Consider the following 20436-nt stretch of genomic DNA (forward strand, 5'->3'; position numbering starts at 1 on the left):
CAAATACTGTTCTTTTTAGCAACATCATATGCCCCCTTTAACTTTAGGCTGGTCATCTGAAAATCTTTGAACCATTAGTGGCATTTCATAAAATTACTGAATTAAATATCAATATTAATTTGTTTTAGCATTTTTATTTAATATATATTTTAGGCCCAATAATTTAAATTGGATTTATACTGCCTCCAAACGTTTGTAAACGTCATCATAAATTCTGGGCAATCAAAGCATTGCCAGAATTGTTTTCCTGCTTTGTTATGTAATGCTGCAATATGAAATTATCATTTGGAAACTGGCGGTAGGCCTAAATGTAATAGCAATTGCATTTATATTTCTCCCCATATCCCAATTCTTCTACAAAATGTACAAAAAGAATCTTTAATGCAACTTAAGGACTCGTTAGAATGAATCTGAACCAGAATCTGTATATCAGATATACACGAGTGTGTAGCCTATGTTGTTCAGTAGGCTAACTGTAATGTCCACATCTGGAGGAGAGAGGGGCGGGCTGATCCGTGCCTGAACTCGACTATGGCGTGCGTGTGTGTGTGTGTGTGTGTGTGTGTAATCTGCAACAGATGACTTCTTGGGGGATGAGAGGGTCTGACGGAGGCAAATGTTTCCTCGGCTGGAGCCACATCAGCTCGCAACGGATGTGCATGGATATATCATACAGCTAAAATTCACGATGCATTCGTCTTATAGGTAATCTAAATGTCTGTATCCGGGCGGCAATGCATCTGTAAAGCTTCAATTCCTGGCGAGGAAAAACTTGGCGAACCTGGACTGAAACAAAGGAATGTATTGAGTGGCTTGTTATTTGCTCATCACTGGAATGGCATACTTGCTCTATAAATTTCTTTTGTTCGGCAGTGGAGCACTTTTATTTGTCGCGCCTGGTTGGGCCATTTGCCCCGAGCTATGCGAGTGCCAGCACGCGCAGCATATCCTCTGCGCAAATCGCGGACTGCGCGCGGTGCCCAAAGCGCCGCAGGTGGAGCGCGCAGGGGACGTGCTGGTTCTCGGTCTCGCGGGAAACTTCATTCACAACCTCAGCGCGTTCGACTTCATGCGCTATGGGAACCTAATCAGGCTAAATCTCCAGTTTAACCAAATAAGGAATATACATCCTAAAGCATTCGAGAAACTCTCCATGCTGGAGGAGCTTTATCTGGGCAACAACTTAATCTCGACAATACAACCTGGGACTCTACAGTCGCTGAAAAAACTCACAATATTATATAGCAATAACAACGAAATCAAGGACTTTGTTTCCGAACCTTTTAGCCATTTAAATAGTTTAGTCAAACTGAGACTTGATGGAAATTTAATTGAGTTTTTAAAAGAATCCGTCTTCAAAGGACTGACCAATTTAATGTTCCTGCAATTAGAATCGAACCAGCTTCGCCATATTGACCGCAATGCGTTCGCGCTGCTCAGCAAACTGCAGTTTTTAAACCTATCAGATAATAAACAAACAGAACTGCGCGATATTTTCATGTTTTCCCATCTCAAGTCACTAACAACTCTTCTAATCGCAGGCAACCAAATAACGCACATTGGAAATCACGTCTTTCAGAACTTGAAAAAGTTAACAAAACTGTCGCTGAGCCACAATAAGATATCAAAGCTGGACAACGAAGCGCTCAGGGGTCTCGCGCGAGTGAAAGAGTTCAAGATTGACAGGAACGAGCTGACAGAGGTCCCTGCTGGTCTTCTAGACCCGCTGGAGCGCATCGAGAACCTGGACTTCAGTGACAACCACATATCTCGCGTGGACCCCGGTGCTTTCGGCCACCTTTCACATCTAAAAATCTTAAGATTGAAAAACAACCGTCTTGTGAATCTCTCCGGTGGAATTTTCGCCACAAACGGCGTTTTGTTTCACGTAGAACTGAATGGGAATAACTGGACTTGCGACTGCCGGATGGAGAAGCTTAGAAGTTGGATGACGCATGCGCATTCTCAGGGAAAGCTGTTGACCGTGTTTGTGCGCTGCCTTCACCCCCCAGTGCTGGCGGGAAAATACTTGGACTATGTCAGCAACTCCCAGCTGGGAAATATGAGTGGTTACTGCAAGTCAGAACCTCAGCCAATGGAGAGCCGTGGAGCAGTAGTGGAGTCACCGGTTCTCAAGGAGGAAAGAGAGAAGCGAGAAGGTGAAAAACATGGAGATGTAGGTGTCCAAGGGGATGAGGGGGAGCAAGGGCTTGTGACAACACTAGACAGAAAGAAGAAGAGGAAACTGGTCAGCTCAAGGCCAAGACCCACAGCTGGGAAAACAGGAAATGGCTCTTTATCTGATTTTCCAACGACAACGGCCACGTTCTTGACAGGCCACAACCACAGCGCCTTTGCTTGGGCCCCACAGGAGCAGTTCAACCTGCCCTTACAAGACAGAGCCAAGCATCATGACTCAAAGATTGAAGTGATCACTGATGCATGTCAATTCAATCATCACTCCATCCTGAACGTTAGCATGGAAGATGTCACTTCCAGTACAGCCACAATCCGCTGGAGCACAATTCCTGACGTTAGACTAGTTCATGGGAAAGAACTTCTCTTTCGGGTTTTATTTGACCGTTTCGGCCATGCTTTCCGCTTCCCACGCTATGTTTACACAGATGGATCTGACCGGGCAGTGACCCTCCAAGAGCTCCGCCCAGACTCCACCTACATTACCTGCGTGGAGAGCGTTGTGGGTGGAGCTTTGTGCCAGGTTGCCCCCAGAGATCACTGCACTGGATTTGTCACACTTTTGCCCTTGGTGACAAGTGAAGTCAATCTACAGCTTGTCACAGTAGCAGCCCTGGCGGCCAATGCGCTGCTCCTCCTTCTGGTGGGCGGAGTCTGGCTGGGGCGTGTGTTGAAGAGGCGGATCAGAAGCAGGAAGTCGTCCACTCATGCACATGTACGTCACATGTACTCAACCAGACATCCATTTCGCTCTACTGTGGCCACTACATGTGTCTCTTCTGAATTCAGCGGTTACCAGAGTGGCAGACAACTGGCTGAAGAAGGTGACCTCATCCAGTTCCCCGGCGACCGCTTCTTTGACAACAGCCATGCAAGAAGAGATGATGATGTCATAATGCTTAGATACTCAGACTGAAGTGTAGTTTGTGTGTGAGAAAATAATAGACAATTTTGGCAAAAAAATATTTTGGCCACAAATGAGAAACCACTGAAACGGCAATTTTTTTCTTTTCTTTTTCATCTTTAAATTTCTTTTGATTGATTGTCTAGGCCTCAGCTGCTGGTTGGCAGAATTGCTTGGTTTTGGAATGAATGTCTTTGTAGATAATATATTACTTATTTACCCTATATAGATATACTGCAGTATTCTAGGCATGTATATCAATCCGTGAGGTACAGCACAGGAAAAGTCTTTTGATACATTTTATACGTTTCACTTTCATGATTGTTTTTTTTTAAATAAATACGTAGTCTTTATTAGTAATTGTGTAATGGTTTCCATGTTTTGTCTTTATAATTAATTCACTTCCGACATTCAAAATTCTACAATAGACCTTAGCAGGTTTAGACGCCATATTGAATTTAGCACAGATGAAGACAAGGCTTTGAGGGAGAACGGTTATGTTTATGATAGCACGTACTGTATAGTCATAGTCATAGACCATGTAATTGAGTACATGCAATCTGGATTACATAATCAGATTCCAAAAAATAAGTACTTGTAATTAGACTATAGTATGTTTTAAAATGCTCATAATCAGATTACAGTTACTTTTTTATGTGTTACATGACTACGTATTCAGACAATTGAAGTAAATTATTAATAATTTATTGGTTCACCCCAGTTCTTTTTCCCTTTACATTTTCTTTTCTAAATGAACCTACCATTTATATACACGAGACCAATAATTATGCAAGTTACTAAACACTGCTGATTCACAGCTGTGAAATCCTATGTCTTCATCATATCCAGTGATGTTCACTAATTTTTAATATGGGAAGTCAGGGGAAAAAAAATTCAAATATGAAAAGCTTTGGCCATGTAATGTCATGTTTTCATGTTTATTAATGTTTGTCCATGTAATGTAGAGATTCACAATGTTTGACATTTTTATGATTTCATTGATTATTAGCTTTTCATGAAAACCCTAGTTTTCCCCCCCACAAAACCCCCCCTGCTGTACACAATGATCACATCCAAGTCTAAGTGATAAATGAGTTAGATCAAAAGTCATCTAAAAGTAATCAGAGTACATTATCTAATTTGTGTAATCCAGATAATATTACAAACTTCAATTTCTGTCATGTAATTTGTAATCAGTAATGGATTACAGTTTACAAGTAATCTACCCAGCACTGTTGATAAACAACAGTACAATCCACTGAACGCACTGTACTTCTATCCCTCACAGCCTAGTTTCCATTCCTGTTAAAAAAAAGGGCGCTGCCCTGAAAAAGGTCTATGCCAAACTGCTACATGAATCTCACCATAAGATGGCGCAATAAACGTTAATACAAGTTTTCACAAGACTTAAACTGCAACACTGTAAAACCACATTTCTGCAGTCATTTATTTTAAACTATCACCTTGTAGTACATGCAGTCAACCCTTAGAATAATCCAGCAAAACTATAATACACTAAAGGCAGCAGTTGTATCACAGCTTTATAAAGTTATTAACATGAACCATGAAAAAAGAGATCAGGATACAGATATTAAGTGCTTTTAATTAAAAATGGCCACAAATGTGTACAAAAATAGATATATATTTAAAAAAAACTGTACATGCATAAAACAGTTTAAACCTGCAGAGTGTACAAACATTCTTTTTTTCCACATGTCCAGATTCATAATTCCATTTTACACAGAATGTATAACCATATAAATTCTTTACCTAAGCAATTTTTATCAGAGATGGTACACATGCTTGCATGTCATTTCCAGGAAATGTCAGTATTGACATTTTGATTGTCACTGAGCCAGTTAGTGTGAAATGATTGCTATGCTGTATTGTTTTAGGAGAATACTGTAAGACATTCAGAGTGCCATGAGTGCGATTAGTAATGCATGATTCCTTTACTATCATTCCTATACATGATTCTGATGTTGGCTCGGTCTATATAAAATGTTAAATGTTATTTTATAAAACAAAAAAAACACATGATACTCTTTAAGTACTTTCGTAGGTAATGTGATACCTGATAATTCACCAAGAGGCCTCTAACAATATTTACAGCGAAGACAAACATGTAACAATCAGCTTAGCTGCATCATCATACATTTATAAAACTAGAGAATCCTATTTACAATTACAAATTTACAACTGCCCTGATTCAATGCATTTCACACGGCTTTGCCATTAGGTTCAGGATTTAGCACACAGCTGTCACTGAAGCTATCAAAGTGTTTACACTGAAAGTGGCCAAAAACAAAACAAAACACATATATACACACAAATGTGCACACATACTCTAGGAGTAAAACTAGATGAGTGTCCCTGAGAAAGATCAACTATAAAAAAGCATAAGGAAGAGTGTGAGAAGACAGAAAGAGAGGTACAAAGAGGGTGAGAGACAGGTCTGAGAATAAGAAAACTAAATTTAGTGAGGGTAAAAGACAGTTTGTTTTCCAGCACTGTAATGAATCACAGTGAGGTCAAATAAAACTGATTACCTGAGATGTCAAGGGCCAGAAATATAAACAGACTTTTAATTTAATTATTCTATTCAGACATTTCAGACATATATGTAATGCATACATTCCCTTTTAGTCATAAATCCAAGTTTAAAACATTTTGCTGTTCAGTTTTGCTTTTGCACTGATGGGTACCTGCTTGGTCATAGGTGCCCTGATCATATGGCTCTAAAGAAGGGTCGTATTTTGTGTTCTCATCAGTTTCTGTCCATGTAGAAGCATGTTATAGTTGTGAGTTGTTAGTGTGGTGTGAGTGTGGGGGGAGGTGAGTGTGTGGTAAAGTCGAATTTGATGTTGAGATGCTGTTGTGTTGGATGGCATGTTGCTGGACAGGACTTCCTGTTGGACTACCTACTCCACCTAAACATAAATACGAAAAAATCCTTCAATTTTCAATATATATATAATAATACACACATTTAAAGAGCAGGTCATATGGGTTTTTGAAAAATATCTCTTTTGCAGTTTATAACGTAGCTATCCTTAAATGAAAACAATCTGCAAAGTTGTTAATCAAAAAGTGCATGATAAATAAAGATAGTGTCTGTCAAAAGAGAGAGTCGATTCTGAATCGCCTTAACGAGTCGTTATATTTTCGAATCTTTTGCCTGTTACCGGTATACGTCACTGGGTAACACATTTGCATAATCCCCGCCTGCCCGTGAAATACGAACAGAGTCTGCCCTGCCCACAAACACTTCCACTAGTTAGTGTGTTTACATCATGTCGAGAAGACGCTGTGTTCAAGGATACCACAGAAATACAATTCGAACCTTTTGTTGTGTGCATGTCATTTTACCAAGGACTGCTTCTCTAATCTTGGCTTTTATATTCGTTGGCTTCTAATCTTCTTAATTTGGACTAACAAACTCTCTGAACCACAACCTGTAAGTATGATTGATACGTTATGTGTACATTTTCAATTGAGTGCTCAAAATATCAAGTTTTTGTGCTAATATGTGATGTATACCAAGTGCAGCTTTAGGTTTCCAGGTAAAGCACGATATTACTGTCTTACTGAAGTAGTTCTGATAATTCGCTGTGAACCCACTATTTCCTAAGAATGTGTAGATTAATGCAGACTGACCTCACCATTGGCAAATGACTCTAATATTAAATGTATATTCTGAGAAAATTACAATGTTTTCTGACCTTTTATTTAAACCATTTAAACCTGTTGTAGGGGACTCCAACACAATATTAGGACACTTTAAAATACCATATGACCTGCTCTTTAAAGTAATAAATGCACAATATGAACATAATTATTAGCACTAAAAAATTTTTGTACAATTTTTATAATTTTTTTTCTTTTACACCAAGGCTGCATTTATTTGATCAAAATACTGTAAAAAAAACAGCATTTTTTAAAAACGATTTTTTTTTTATTTTCAATTTAACTTTTTTTTAAATGCATAATGTACTTTAATGTATTTTACTGTAATGCATCCGCACTTTATATTTTTAATATTGTTTAGTTAAAATTCAAAAATTTAATTAATATTTTTACATTTTTAATAAAAACATTACAATTTCATTTTTATTTTTTTATTTGTACTTTTTTCTTTGCATTATTTAAATATATAATTTGGGCTTCCTAATTGTCATGGAAATAATTGTGACAGTGTAAAAAATTATAGTGACCAAAAAATATGCATCACTGATAAGCAATTATATAATTTTTTATTTACTATTATTATGGGTGAAATATGACTCAGACATGTTCGTCACAGGTTTTAATGAAACTCAACCCCAATACACTAGTATTTGTGAGAAAGCACGAGAGAATGAAAAAAATGATTCATACTTACTCTGTGTTTCTCTCTGTCTCACAGAGACAGGACAGTCTTTATGTGCGAGAAGAATTTGCTTCAGTTGAGTGACTTCTGTCCTGAGTGATGTCACCTCATTCTATGAGAAAACAAATGTATATAAATATATAAGCAAAGCAGCAAATGCATGAATCTACAGTACCATGAACTTTCAGTTGTGATTAATACTGCAAGGTAAGTACATGCACAAACTGCATGTATAAATGTACCTGCAGCTGTAAGTTTGTGTGTGTAATTTCCTCTGCCTTCCTCTCCAGCGACATCACCCAGACCTTTCTCTTCTGTCTGCACCGCGTGGCGGCAGCTCTGTTTCTCTCCAGAAACTTCTGTCTGCGCTCATCTGGGTCTTCCTCTGCTGTCCGCCGGCGTCTGGCCGTGGACGGCTGTGGAGGAGATTGTGGGCAGGGGGTCTGTTTTGGTGTGGACGACATCTATAAAACACAAACATTATGTTCAATATTACAAAAGATTAATTAGAAACTATAAAAATCTGAGTTTGACCTAGACCTGTGTTGGTATCGGCTGATGTGAAAGGGGAGGGGCGGTCTGGTGGGTGGGGCCAGGATGCAAATGAGCAGGTGGAGAATGGTGAGCGTGGCTGTGATGTGATTGGTCTTGGCTTTGATGTTGATGAGCGAGTCTTTGCGGTGACTGGCTGTGGCAGTGCTGCTGGTATGCGTGATGATGAGATGCGGATTGTAAATGTGACAATGGGTGCTGGGACGACATCATCTCCATCATGTGGCAAAGAGGATTCTGACTGCCATTGGAAACCGCAGGTTGGCTGTGGGCTGGCATGACCTTTGACCTCTGAAGGATTAGAGATGGGGAGAGATGGGTCAGAATGGCTCCTGGGGTCACTGTCAACATCATTGTCATGTAACACTGTGGATATTTCATGCTATTTCAAAAGGAAATGCCCAAAGTGAGATTTGCTTTGCCAACTTCTACAGGAAACCATGTGTTTTTAATTTCTACATCTAAGGTTTCCTGTGTGTGGTGATTGTTTGCGATGGTTAGATTACTTGGCACTTTTAAGTTTTTCAAAACACAGAGAATCTACAAAGATGCCTTTGAAAAGTCAGATGATAACCAGGTCAAGCCGAAGCCTTTGAAATTCAATCCCCTCCACTTTCTGAAGAGAATCAGCGCATGTGTGTGTGTGTGTGTGTGTGTGTGTGTTAATGCCGCTTTTTTAACAGGCAACATTGCATGAGTCTGAATTAGATAACTCAATCAAGATGTCTGCATTAGTTACAAAGCACTGTGGCATTATAACCCCTGTCTGACTTGTAATGTTTCTATAGAGACATCATAATCCTGTAGCCATGGAGTCAAATCATTAGTATAGGGCTGTACCTGAAGGGAGGAGCATGAGCCAGAGGGGGCGGGGCCTGGTATACCAATCATACTAGAGTTCATTGACAACTGTGCCTCCATCTGTCATTTTAATAAGATATGAAATTATCATAATGATGTAATAAGAAACAGAGGTATTATTTCGATTAATATTTTACTGGTCCGATTGGGTTTGAAATGCTTTCGGGTTTACTTACATTCATGGCTGATGTCCCAGTCAAAGCATTTGTCTGTCTGCTGTGCAGATAGCTGGGTGCAGATCTGTAATGTCAGAGGGATTCACATTAGCAGAGAACAAAAGATTAAAAGGTCCCACTTTATATTAAGTGGCCTTAACTACTACATACTTACATCAAAAAATAAGTGCAATGTACTTATTGTGTTCATACTGTGTTGCAAAATACTTCTTCTGCTATTGAGGTGGAATACGGGTAAGGTTAGGGACCGGTTTGGTGGTATGGTCAGGTTTAAGGGTGGGTTAAGGTGTAAGGGATGGGTCAACAGTGTATATAATTGTAATTACAGAAATTAATTACATACGTAATTACATGCTGGTATTTTTTTTAAATATAAGTACAGTGTAAAAACATTTATGTACACAATAAGTGCATTGTACCAAATGATTCATTTAAATGTAAGTACATACTAGTTAAGGCCACTTAATATAAAGTGGGACTGATTAAAATTACATACTAAAAATATGTATCTACTTTTGGGGTTGGTAGAAAGCAGTTTAGGAAGTTTACACAACAAGTGTAAAAAAAGGTATTCTGACAGCTTTACATTGGTAAATTCTGTGTAGAGATGTAAAGCTGCATGACAGACCAGAATATTTGGGATCTCAGAGGTATATGGTTAAATGCTGTGTTGCAACAAAACTTTTTGACTTGTTTTTTTCTACAATGAAAACATTCTGTACTCTACACCAACCCCCCCACCCCCCTGTGTAAAACTGTGTAAAAGGACTTTTTTTCAGTTAAAACCCTGACCTTTAATGGGAAAATAAGAATATGGGATATTTTGGTAATGATATATGGTAATACTCACTGTTTATTTGAAGTGGAGTATGTGGCAGTGCATTGAGACTGAGGCTGTGAGCTGTGTGTGTGGAGCTGGTTCTGGTTGAGATGAGCCAGTGCGCACTGCTGCTGTTGCTGAGGTTGAAACTGATGATGTTGACTCTGCTGAGGCTGTGTTTCAGTGTGAGGCTGGTTCTGACCTGACGCCTGTGCAGGAAAGTTCTAAAAGCAAGAAAATATTTAGAATTTAGAAAGCATAAATACGCTAAATTTTTTTAAATATTTAAAAATATTTTTAGTAATGCTCCTTCTCCTTCCTCTGTCTTCTATAGATCCCTCCCTATTTGTGTATATGTATGAAAACTGTTTGATATTTAATACTCTAAATCTGATCATCTGATAATTTGATCTGATAGCTTGATTTTTCTCACTACAATCAACACAAACACACACACACACACAAGATATTTACTATTACTTCACACAACAAAGACTTTATGCAAACTTTTATTCATTTGCACATTTGAAACATGTTTTTCCTCTCACCGGTTTGATCTCCTCCTCTGCCTGTGACTGGTTAAGCTCCAGGTCAGTAAAGAGGCCCACTTCCTCACAGTCCCGTAAGAAACGGGTCGGAGTTGGAGTCTGATCTGCAGATGAATAAAGAGTACATGTTTATCACAAATGCAAACAGCATCATCAGATTCCACACACAAAATACCACTGGCAATATATAAAGTAAAAACACAATGGAAATGTTTATTAATTAAGGCATAGCAGGTTTATTTATATAGCACATTTCATGCACAATGGTAATTCAAAGTACTTTGCATAAAATATTAATAAAATAATAATAATAATCATAACAGGATTTTAAGAAATAACAATGAAAAGTAAAAAATAAAATAAAATAAAAAGTGGGAAAAAAAATTGGCCAAAAATGTATTGAAATCAAATATGAAGAAAATAGAAGAATACATAAATAAGATGATACAGTCAGTAGGACACAGCATATATTAATAATTGTAATATTGTATTAAATATTTTATATATTATATTATAAATATACTAAATAAGTTATTTATATATATTATATTATAAACATACTATATATGTTATTATAAATAATACATTGATTAATATTAGATTTATCTATGCATATTTGGAACATCTGCTTTTTTGATGTCTGTTAAAGAATGAAATAAAATAAAATGCTGGAAAAATGTTGGTTAAAAATACTAAAGTTACTAAAATAGTTTAGTAAAATGCAAAAAAAGGAAAAAAATATTAAAGCTTAAGCAAATGTGTATCCATCTATCTATCTATATATATATCTATAGAACATAGACTAAAAACATGGAAACTAAGGAGGTATAGGACATTTCTCAAGGTCAAGGAACAAAAATTTCAGATCAGAAGATCAATATCAAGTAACCTTCAGGCATTCTAAACAAACGTAGAGAAACTAACCCTCGTCTCAATGTCATGAGCAGAACTTGTCTGAAGTAATCTTCTGGCATGCTCAAAAATGTTAAAAATTAACCCTGTGTCATAAACATGAGCCTGATTTTGCTCTTGTTGTTTTGGTAATTTAAGGGTAGTCTAAACGAAACTGCTTTTTCTAGGCAACTATGAAAGGGGTCAGAAAGTAAAGTCCTCCTTTTGTTTTTTATGTAAATGTTTCTGTCACTGCAATGATGGCTCGCAGACCCCAGAGGTCAAGGGTCAGGCTGATGTTTATATGCCAGACATTGGGTTTCCAGGGTAACAGACATTGTCTAAATACTAAATTAAAGGAGATGGAGAGCATGACCTATCATGACACACATTTGCTTTTCACAGGTTCTTATATTACTGACCCACAAGCTGTAGACTGATACTCTTTAGTTACATAAGATATTAAAACAATAAGATATTAAAACACATAAGATATTAAAACAGTGTTGATGATAAAACATTACCCTTTGACATGAGTCGGTAATTATGTGTGAAAAAACCCTTACCTGAAAGCATACTGTCACACTTAATAGAAGGGAATTTAAGGGTCATCTCATGTTTGTGTCTGTGAATAATTAGGTGATCTTCTCTTTGGAAGCGCTACGAGAACAAGAAACATGGCAAGCCGTGACAATGCTGAAAAAGCACAGCTCTTGGCATCTTTGAAATCACATATTTGTTCCAAAATGAATAATAATATTTCAAAGGTAATTAATTATGAAGTGTTAATCAATTTAACAATCTAACTGATGGCTAAAACTTGTGACAGCACACATAAAACACATAGTTGTAGCTCTGAATGATATGACAACGACTATCTGTAAACTGGACATCTGTTACTTACCTGTGAGCATCCAGGAGCAGTGCATACATATGGCATGTCCTGATCAACATTCATCACTGAGATCTAAAAAACCTAAACACACATGCACACACACACACATGCACACAGACATACAAACACATGCACACAAGGGAGATTACATTATAAAGTGCTCATGACAAATAGACAACAAACAGATATAAATGACACCTATAGGCAAATATAGTGTCAAATATGAATGAATTATTTTAATTTCCCAGTCTTTTAGTTTTATCTATCTATCTATCTATCTATCTATAGGAGGGCTTTCAGACCGCGCGCACCCGCCCACCGGGGGATGTAGCGGGCGTCCAATGCGGACATTGGCGCGTTGAGGGGAAAATAAGGAAGAGGGAGGCGCCTCGCTCGGTGCGTGCTGCGCCAACAGCTGTCTGGAGCGGTGCGCGGGACGGTCCCGGTTAGTGAATGGTGTGTGATGATAGAGAGAAAAGAGAAAAAGGGCATGTACAAGCGTGTTAGCCTTTGGTTGAAAATGTTTAATTACCTTCCTGTTTGTTTGTTTTTAGGTGGACAACGATATAATCTGCATGCCTTTTCCTTCTTTTTCTATATGGTTACAATGTAACTGGAAAATATAGTCAGAGTCAAAAAATGAGAGATTATGTACTGTGAATTAGACAGTTATTTATTCAAAACTGGGCTCTGGGGTTCTTTTAATAAAATAATGATAGGCTAGCTATAACTTAAAAATTATATATCCAAAATATGGTGGTTGTATCTGTATCAAGATATTATAGAGCTTTGACATAGATAAACATAAATAAACAGCTCTTATGTGACTCTTTACACATATTGTCATTTTCAAAACAGTCTAAAAAATCCATTTATCATTAAAAATGCATCAACTACACTTTTTAGAACCTAATAAACAAACATTATCTTTGGTTGGTGTGATGGAAATGTTCAAATGTCAGTGTGATGGATTCCAGTGCGCTTTGCATAATCAAGGCAATGGATAGACTCTTTGTGTTTTCTAAGGAAATGGTCCTAGTAAATAAATGTTTCTGACTTATGCTATAGTCAAAATGGCTGCCAGAATGCTTCATAAACAAAAATGGCAAGCCAAAAACAACCAAAACACCATCTGTCAGAGATGTTTTATATGATGACGTTAACCATAAGGAGCAAAAACAGGTGCCAAGATTTTTAAGCTTTTCATTCAGTAAAGAATATATCTTGATAAGTTCCCTCACGACACGTTTTCGAAGTTTAATATAGTGTCTAACCACATTGTGTTAAACTACTGAAAACAGATGTCATGATTTCAAATATATGACAGAATGTGGATACATTCAGATTATTGTAAAAACTAAGGGGTGTGTCTGATGTTCAGAACAGCTTGGTCCTTTTGTGGTAAGCACTAGGGAAAGAGTGAAAGAAAAAGGCAGAACAAGTGGGAGGGAGAGAAAGAGAGCGTGATTCATTAGTGTGCTCTAACTCAGAATGCTAGTGGCTGTTTCCTCAGCAACACCACAAAACAGGAAGTGATAATGATGTCACAACAAACTCCAGCCTTAGCTGACTCCTACCTCTATGAGTATGAATCATTCACACAGAGACAATGCAGCAGAGGACATGCACCCACAAGTCTCATATGACATCATCCATGTTTCTCCCATGATATAATTTACCTTAAAAAGGAACTGTGTCAAGTTCACCTTTTGTTTCACCATTTAAAGAAATTGGTGATTTTTGCTAATTAACCAAACATAAAAATAACATTTACATTGATGCACAATTTAACTGATTTACAAAAGAGGAACAGCAGCAATTCATTACAGATAAGAATAATAAACTAAAATGAAATGTTGACCCTGATATCAGAGCTATATGTGCTTATTCTTGGAATGTTTTCTCAAAGTTTTGGACGTTTTTGGTTGTTTGTGAATGAATATACAATATGTGCATGTGTGTAGCAGGTCACACGTCTGTTTGTAACTTTTCACATGATCCTTTGTAATACTTCAGTGTCTCAAGGTAGATCTTGAAAAGTTTCAAAGATTTACTGCACATGAGTGATACTGTATTGGATCAATCAAAATTTGGAACTAGATGAATCCTGAACCCTTTGATATTGTTCATTCATGTTGTTTGACCTGGCATGACCTCCTCACAGTTTCTAGCATCTGGTATCGGCTGCTTAGGTCTATCTTGTTTGAGGCAGATGGTTGCATTTACTAACATCTGGTTGGCTTTACATTATAACATGGTAGGTCCATGGCCGTAGCCAGGCTTTGAAAATGATGGGGGTTGGTGTTAATTATGTTATAATAACCCACAAATATAACTCATTATATACACTATAAACACTTTAAAGGAGACAGACATGTAGATGTTTGTGAAAGATGTTTTCTCTGTTTTGGATGGATGATTATTTTTAAATCATACCCTATTTATTGTTTTATAATTATCATTTTAAAATTTGTTAATACTTTACTATATTTAAGGGTGGATCATTTTTTATCAGTTTATTGCAACAATACATAACTACAATAACTTTGTCTAGTGCTCTTATGAAAGTTTATAGCATGATTTGTGAAAATGTAACTATACTGAATGACATGGCATAGACTTCTGTGACCTACTTGTTCTACAGATCTGTGTGTACTAGTGTGAAATGCTACTGTTTTTGACAGCGTTGATAACGTTTATGACAGATAATAAATATCATGATAATTTTTGCGTTTCCGAATCCTTACCGAATGTCGTATCCTGTCAGCAAAAACCTGTCCATGGGCTTTTTTGATTGCTTTCAATTTAAGTGCCGGCGATCACAGTGTTGCCAGATATTGATACTATAACAAATAAAAAAACAAAAAATAAATAAAAATAAACAGAAATTATTTCCTTTTTATTATCTTTTGCAAATAAGATAAGATAAAGATATTGCTGACTCTAAACTGCAATTTTCTACTTCATTAACTTTCTAACCCCTTAACTGTCACCGTCCCCACCTGTGGGACGCTTGGCGCTCTTTTTGGTTGTTGTCCTTTTTCTCTATCAAATGTTTTAGTAATCATCATAAATTATATATAATTTGAAAGCTTAGAAGCACAAGATTCATCCTCTGAAAACCATTTCGAAATCGGACATTGCGTTACCATGGAAATGGTACTTGAAAATGTTTTGGTGGTCTCCTCCCCCTTTGCGGGCGGTGTCAAGTGTCATATTACAACATGCATTATGGTCTTAGAATCAAACTTTTTATAATCTTGACAAACAAACATATCATTGGAAAGGTCTGAGTCTCAGGGTTCCATATTTGGTGGTTATTTTGAGATAGAAGTCATATTGACAGAGAAATCTAGATATTTGTGACAGAAAAATGCATTAAACAAATTCTATGGAGTTTGGATGGCACCCAGTGGCTGTTTGTGGAATAACGCCCTAAATTAAATCTCACAGGAACCTTAATTTTTTTCATATCAACTTCAAATTTGGAATATAACTTATTTAGACATAAGGCTTTAATTTTATACCAATTTTAGAGTAAAACCTGTTATGGAAAAATATTTATTATATGTAAAATAAAATTAAATAAAATTAATATAGTGCACTTTCATTACAGTAAATTTAAACTTCAAGAACTTTTTAATACTTACATTTTTGGGAAAAATTCCACTTTTGCAATCTGCTGATTGTCTTCTTTACAAAGAGACCAACCATAGGTCTGTATTAAAAAGTGTTCATAAATTACAACAATTTAAGTTTGGATAGTGCACTTTCGTGCCTATTTAAAAAAATGGGGGGTGACTATGGAAGGATATTCCGGACTATTTTCAAAAGGAATTGCAAATTGTATTTTCAGTTGCGTTTTCCATATGTGGACGCATAAATTGTGACAATCCAAATGCAATTGCAAATCCTGCATTACCGTTTGCATTTGAATGTCCATTTGCAACTGTATTTCCCATGTCTTAGGAGTTATGGAGCCTGTCATATTTAAATAGCAATATTAATTACCACGTCTGCTTTTTCACTCTCGCTGCATCGCGCATGTAACCTGCCAAAATTCAAATGGAATCACAATTCCTTTTGCATTTGGATTTCCTACGTCTACATGGAAAGCTGTCAATCAATGTGAGGGGCGGGGCTACATTAGGGGGCGTGTTTGTGTTGGGAGGTGACGTCACTCACAGACGACCGTGCCGAATGCTCTGATCAATGGAGGTGATCGGTAAAGGCTCCGCTAAAGGCAGCTACCAATCAGTTTCGTACCTGTGTGAACGAACAGACAGTGCAACCTTCTTGGCACAATACATAATTCTGTCTTTTTTACCCCAAATGTAGCGATTATCCCCTGCTAACAGCGGGAGCCACAACGGTAAGCACAATAGGTCAATATTAACTATTAACCAAACGCTTTTCACCTGTCTCAGCATCTCACACTGTTTACACCAGGGGTGCCCAACCCTGCTCCTGGCGATCGACTGTCCTGCAAAGTTCAGCTCCAACCCTAATCAAACATCTTGAGGCAGGCGCAATGCTTTGATGCCACGTACGGGACGCGAACTCCATAACGGATTAAAACTGTTGAATAAAATATAAAGTAAGGTGGAAAATAAGTATAGGTTTGTCTATTTGCTTAAGTGCAGCAAGTGGAGTGTAAAAGGTCTTGAGGCAGGTGTGACACACTCTCTATTACGGATTAAAAGTGTAAGTGAGTGTAAACAGTGTGAGATGCTGAGACAGGTGAAAGCGTTTGGTTAATAGTGAATACCGTTGTGGCTCCCGCTGTTAGCAGCGAATAATCGCTAAATTTGGGGTAAAAAAGACAGAATTATGTATTGTGCCAAGAAGGTTGCACTGTCTGTTCGTTCACACAGGTGTGAAACTGATTGGTAGCTGCCTTTAGCGGAGCCTTTACCGATTACCTCCATTGATCAGAGCATTCGGCACGGTCGTCTGTGAGTGACGTCACCTCGCAATACAAACACGCCCCCTAGTATAGCCCCGCCCCTCACATTGATTGACAGCTTTCCATGTAGACATCGGAAATTCAAATGCATAAGGAATTGCGATTCTATTTGAGTTTTGGCAGGTTACATGCGCGACGCAGCGATGTGGTGTGAAAAAGCAGATGTGGTAATTAATATTGCTATTTAAATATGACAGGCTCATAACTCCTAAGACATGGGAAATACAGTTGCAAATGGACTTTGCTTTATAATTTGAAATTTGGCAGTCACTGTGCGTTCGCGAAAGCGAAAATGCAAACGGTAATGCAGGATTTGCAATTAATTGCATTTGGATTATGTCACAATTTATGCATCCACATATGGAAAACGCAATTGAAAATACAATTTGCAATTCCTTTTGAAAATGGTCCGGAATATCGTTCCATAGGTGACAGATAAGGGGCTAAAGTGTTAAGTGGAAAAGACAAGTCACAAAACGCTTATAATAGCTGGATCTGGCAACTCTCTCAAGCCTCGTTCACTCCGCCAGCGTCTCGCAGCGATTATTTTCATAACAGGGACGCTAAACATTCTTGCAAACTGTCTAAACTGAATTATACATGTCATGTAGGCATTCATACGAGGAGTTTATAATGAGTTTAACAGCAAATTAGTACGGTGGCAGAGAAGTGCTAAACAAATCACAATTCTGAAAACAAAATAACAAATTACAAATGCAAATGCAAGTCTAAAAAACAAAATAACAATTCAGAAAACACAACAACAATTCAGAAAACATTATAACAAGTCAGAAAACACAATGACAAATCCGAAAACAAATTAACAAGTCAGAAAACAGGACGACAAATCAGACAAACCGGAAGAGGTAGGTATAGTTTGAGACAGCGCCATTGGTTTGGGATTAAAAAAAAAGTTCGGCAAAAGGCGGGATCGAACCCGGGTCTATGGCGTCAAAAAGCTATGCCCTTATCTATCTGCACCACCAGAGCTGATGGTTTAGCACCACTTTTAACTAAATGTAAATAGACGCCCTGTATTTTTTATTCCATAGTAAGGGCAATTCATACAATACATTTAAACTGAGCTACTTTAATATCATCTCCGAACTTTCTACCACGACTCTGCTGTTCTTCGGCTGTTTTTTCCCTGTATAAATTAATAGACAGATGTCTCGTCCAGTCAGCGGTGAGTAATCCCAATCCAATGGCACTGTCTCAAACTATACCTCTTCCAGTTTGTCTGATTTGTTGTTGTGTTTTCTGACTTGTTCATTTGTTTTCGGATTTGTCGTTGTGTTTTCTGACTTGTTCATTTGTTTTCGGATTTGTCGTTGTGTTTTCTGACTTGTTATAATGTTTTCTGAATTGTTGTTGTGTTTTCTGAATTGTTATTTTATTTTTTAGACTTGCATTTATGTTTGTAATTTGTTATTTTGTTTTCAGAATTGTGATTTGTTTAGCACTTCTCGGACACCGTAAATTAGTCATTCAAAGAACAAATTTTATTTCTGAACATGAAAAATGTTCATCAAACATCAAAATGTAACTCATAGCTGGTTACGGGCCTGGGTACGTCCCAAACAGTTCAATTCGTCTTTTTCAGTACAATTTGATTCTCTTGAACTGGTCGTAGCCTATATGTACTGCATTAGCACAAAATTATAAAGCCGAAGAGAAAATATAGTATTTCAGGAGTAAATGTTTATGCAAGACTATTTGTTTGAAAACAGCGCATGGAAAATATTTGGTCATTTAGTCTCTCACTTATTTACATAGGTCAACAGCAGAGAACATTTATAACAGGGAGATTTAACGGTTGATTAACAAGTGATGGTCAGCACACGGTCATTGTCACTGGCTGATCAAAGGGACATTCCTCCTGCTCTTTGTGAACACAGCGCCTTACATGGATGCTTGTGTCACACCTGACAGATTCCCAGTCTTGTCAAAGTTTTAAAGAGGTGGGAGGTCGACATTTTTCTTTAGTTAAAAAAATTCCTTTTATAGTCTAATATGACACATTATAAAGGAGTCGCATGACATTCTGCTATTGCGTAGTTGGATTCAAATATGCATGTTTACAAAGTATTTGTTTTAATTGTACATTCTTTTTTACAGCTGAAAAAAATGCGATGAAAGGGTCGAGATGGTGGTCATACATTTACGTTAATCCAAAATCATATAGATCTGAGTGTTTAATGACATATTATGCTGCAAAAGTGGCAGTTGGATACATTCATATTTAAGCACATTTATGCCACCCCTGTACATACTACATATACACTCATATATATGTGCATATGTACACAGAGGTATACAATCACTAAACAGATCCTGTTAATTTTATGTGCTAAATTAGGTCGTGCTGGGTCATGCTGCTAGTAAAATCAGTGTTATACTTTTACTGTCGAACAGGTGGTAAAGAAAGACACATGATTAATCAAAGTTCATCACAATAGCTTTTCTACAAGCTGTGGTAAATACTAATTAGAAGGTACAAAATGTTGTGGCACAAATAAACATGACTTAAACAAGATGAATTGTAATATAAAACTCTATAATTTAATACCATTAAATGCAAACTGTCACACAATGAATTCTGGGAATGTCTGTTTACAGTATTTCACTGTAAATTATTAGATAGCTTGTTCTTTTTCACAAACTATACTTTTAACAGAATTTTACAGTAAATTTACACAAAATATATTAGATCTGCTACAGTTTTTCCACTGAAAAGAAGACAAGGAGACTTGGTGGTGGAATGAGGAAGTTCAGGAGAGTATCCAGAGGAAGAGGTTAGCTAGGAAGAAGTGGGACAGTGAGAGGACGGAGGAAAGTAGACAGGAATATAGGGAGATGCAGCGTGAGGTTAAGATAGAGGTGGCAAAGGCCAAACAGAAAGCTTATGAGGACTTGTATGCAAGGTTAGATAGTAAGGAAGGTGAGAGGGATTTGTATCGGTTGGCGAGGCAGAGGGATAGAGATGTAAAGGATGTGCAGCAAGTTAGAGTGATTAAAGATAGAGATGGAAATGTGTTGACAGGTGACAGGAGGGTGAGGGAAAGATGGAAGGAGTATTTTGAGGAACTGATGAATGAGGAAAATGACAGGGAGAGAAGAGTAGTAGAGGCAAATATTGTTGAGCAGGAAGTAGAAAGGATTAGTAAGGGTGAAGTTAGGAGAGCTTTGAAGAGGATGAAGAGAGGAAAGGCGGTTGGTCCTGATGACATACCAGTGGAGGTATGGAAGTGTCTAGGA

General features: G+C 37.4%; 2 protein-coding genes across 2 annotated transcripts; one reads left to right on the top strand and one right to left on the bottom strand.

The window, feature by feature from the left end:
* The first annotated feature begins 677 nt into the window (after positions 1–677).
* LOC107592092 (TLR4 interactor with leucine rich repeats-like) lies at positions 678–3253 on the top strand. The gene is made up of 2 exons (XM_016281463.1): positions 678–3150; positions 3234–3253. The coding sequence occupies exon 1, from the start codon at positions 836–838 to the stop codon at positions 3110–3112; it is 2277 nt and encodes a 758-aa protein (XP_016136949.1). The 5' UTR covers positions 678–835; the 3' UTR covers positions 3113–3150; positions 3234–3253.
* Positions 3254–5114: 1861 nt separating this feature from the next.
* On the bottom strand, positions 5115–12305 carry LOC107592000 (cyclic AMP-responsive element-binding protein 5-like). Its single transcript, XM_016281325.1, has 10 exons — positions 12222–12305; positions 11884–11977; positions 10427–10530; positions 9909–10102; positions 9059–9122; positions 8862–8942; positions 8010–8312; positions 7712–7933; positions 7482–7581; positions 5115–6030 (listed from the first exon to the last, which is right to left on the bottom strand). Exons 1-10 carry the CDS (start codon positions 12273–12275, stop codon positions 5894–5896), a joined length of 1353 nt encoding a protein of 450 aa, XP_016136811.1. The 5' UTR covers positions 12276–12305; the 3' UTR covers positions 5115–5893.
* Positions 12306–20436: the final 8131 nt, after the last annotated feature.

Source organism: Sinocyclocheilus grahami, unplaced genomic scaffold (assembly GCF_001515645.1).
Source record: "Sinocyclocheilus grahami isolate Dianchi unplaced genomic scaffold, SAMN03320097.WGS_v1.1 scaffold149.1, whole genome shotgun sequence".
Lineage (NCBI taxonomy): Eukaryota > Metazoa > Chordata > Actinopteri > Cypriniformes > Cyprinidae > Sinocyclocheilus > Sinocyclocheilus grahami.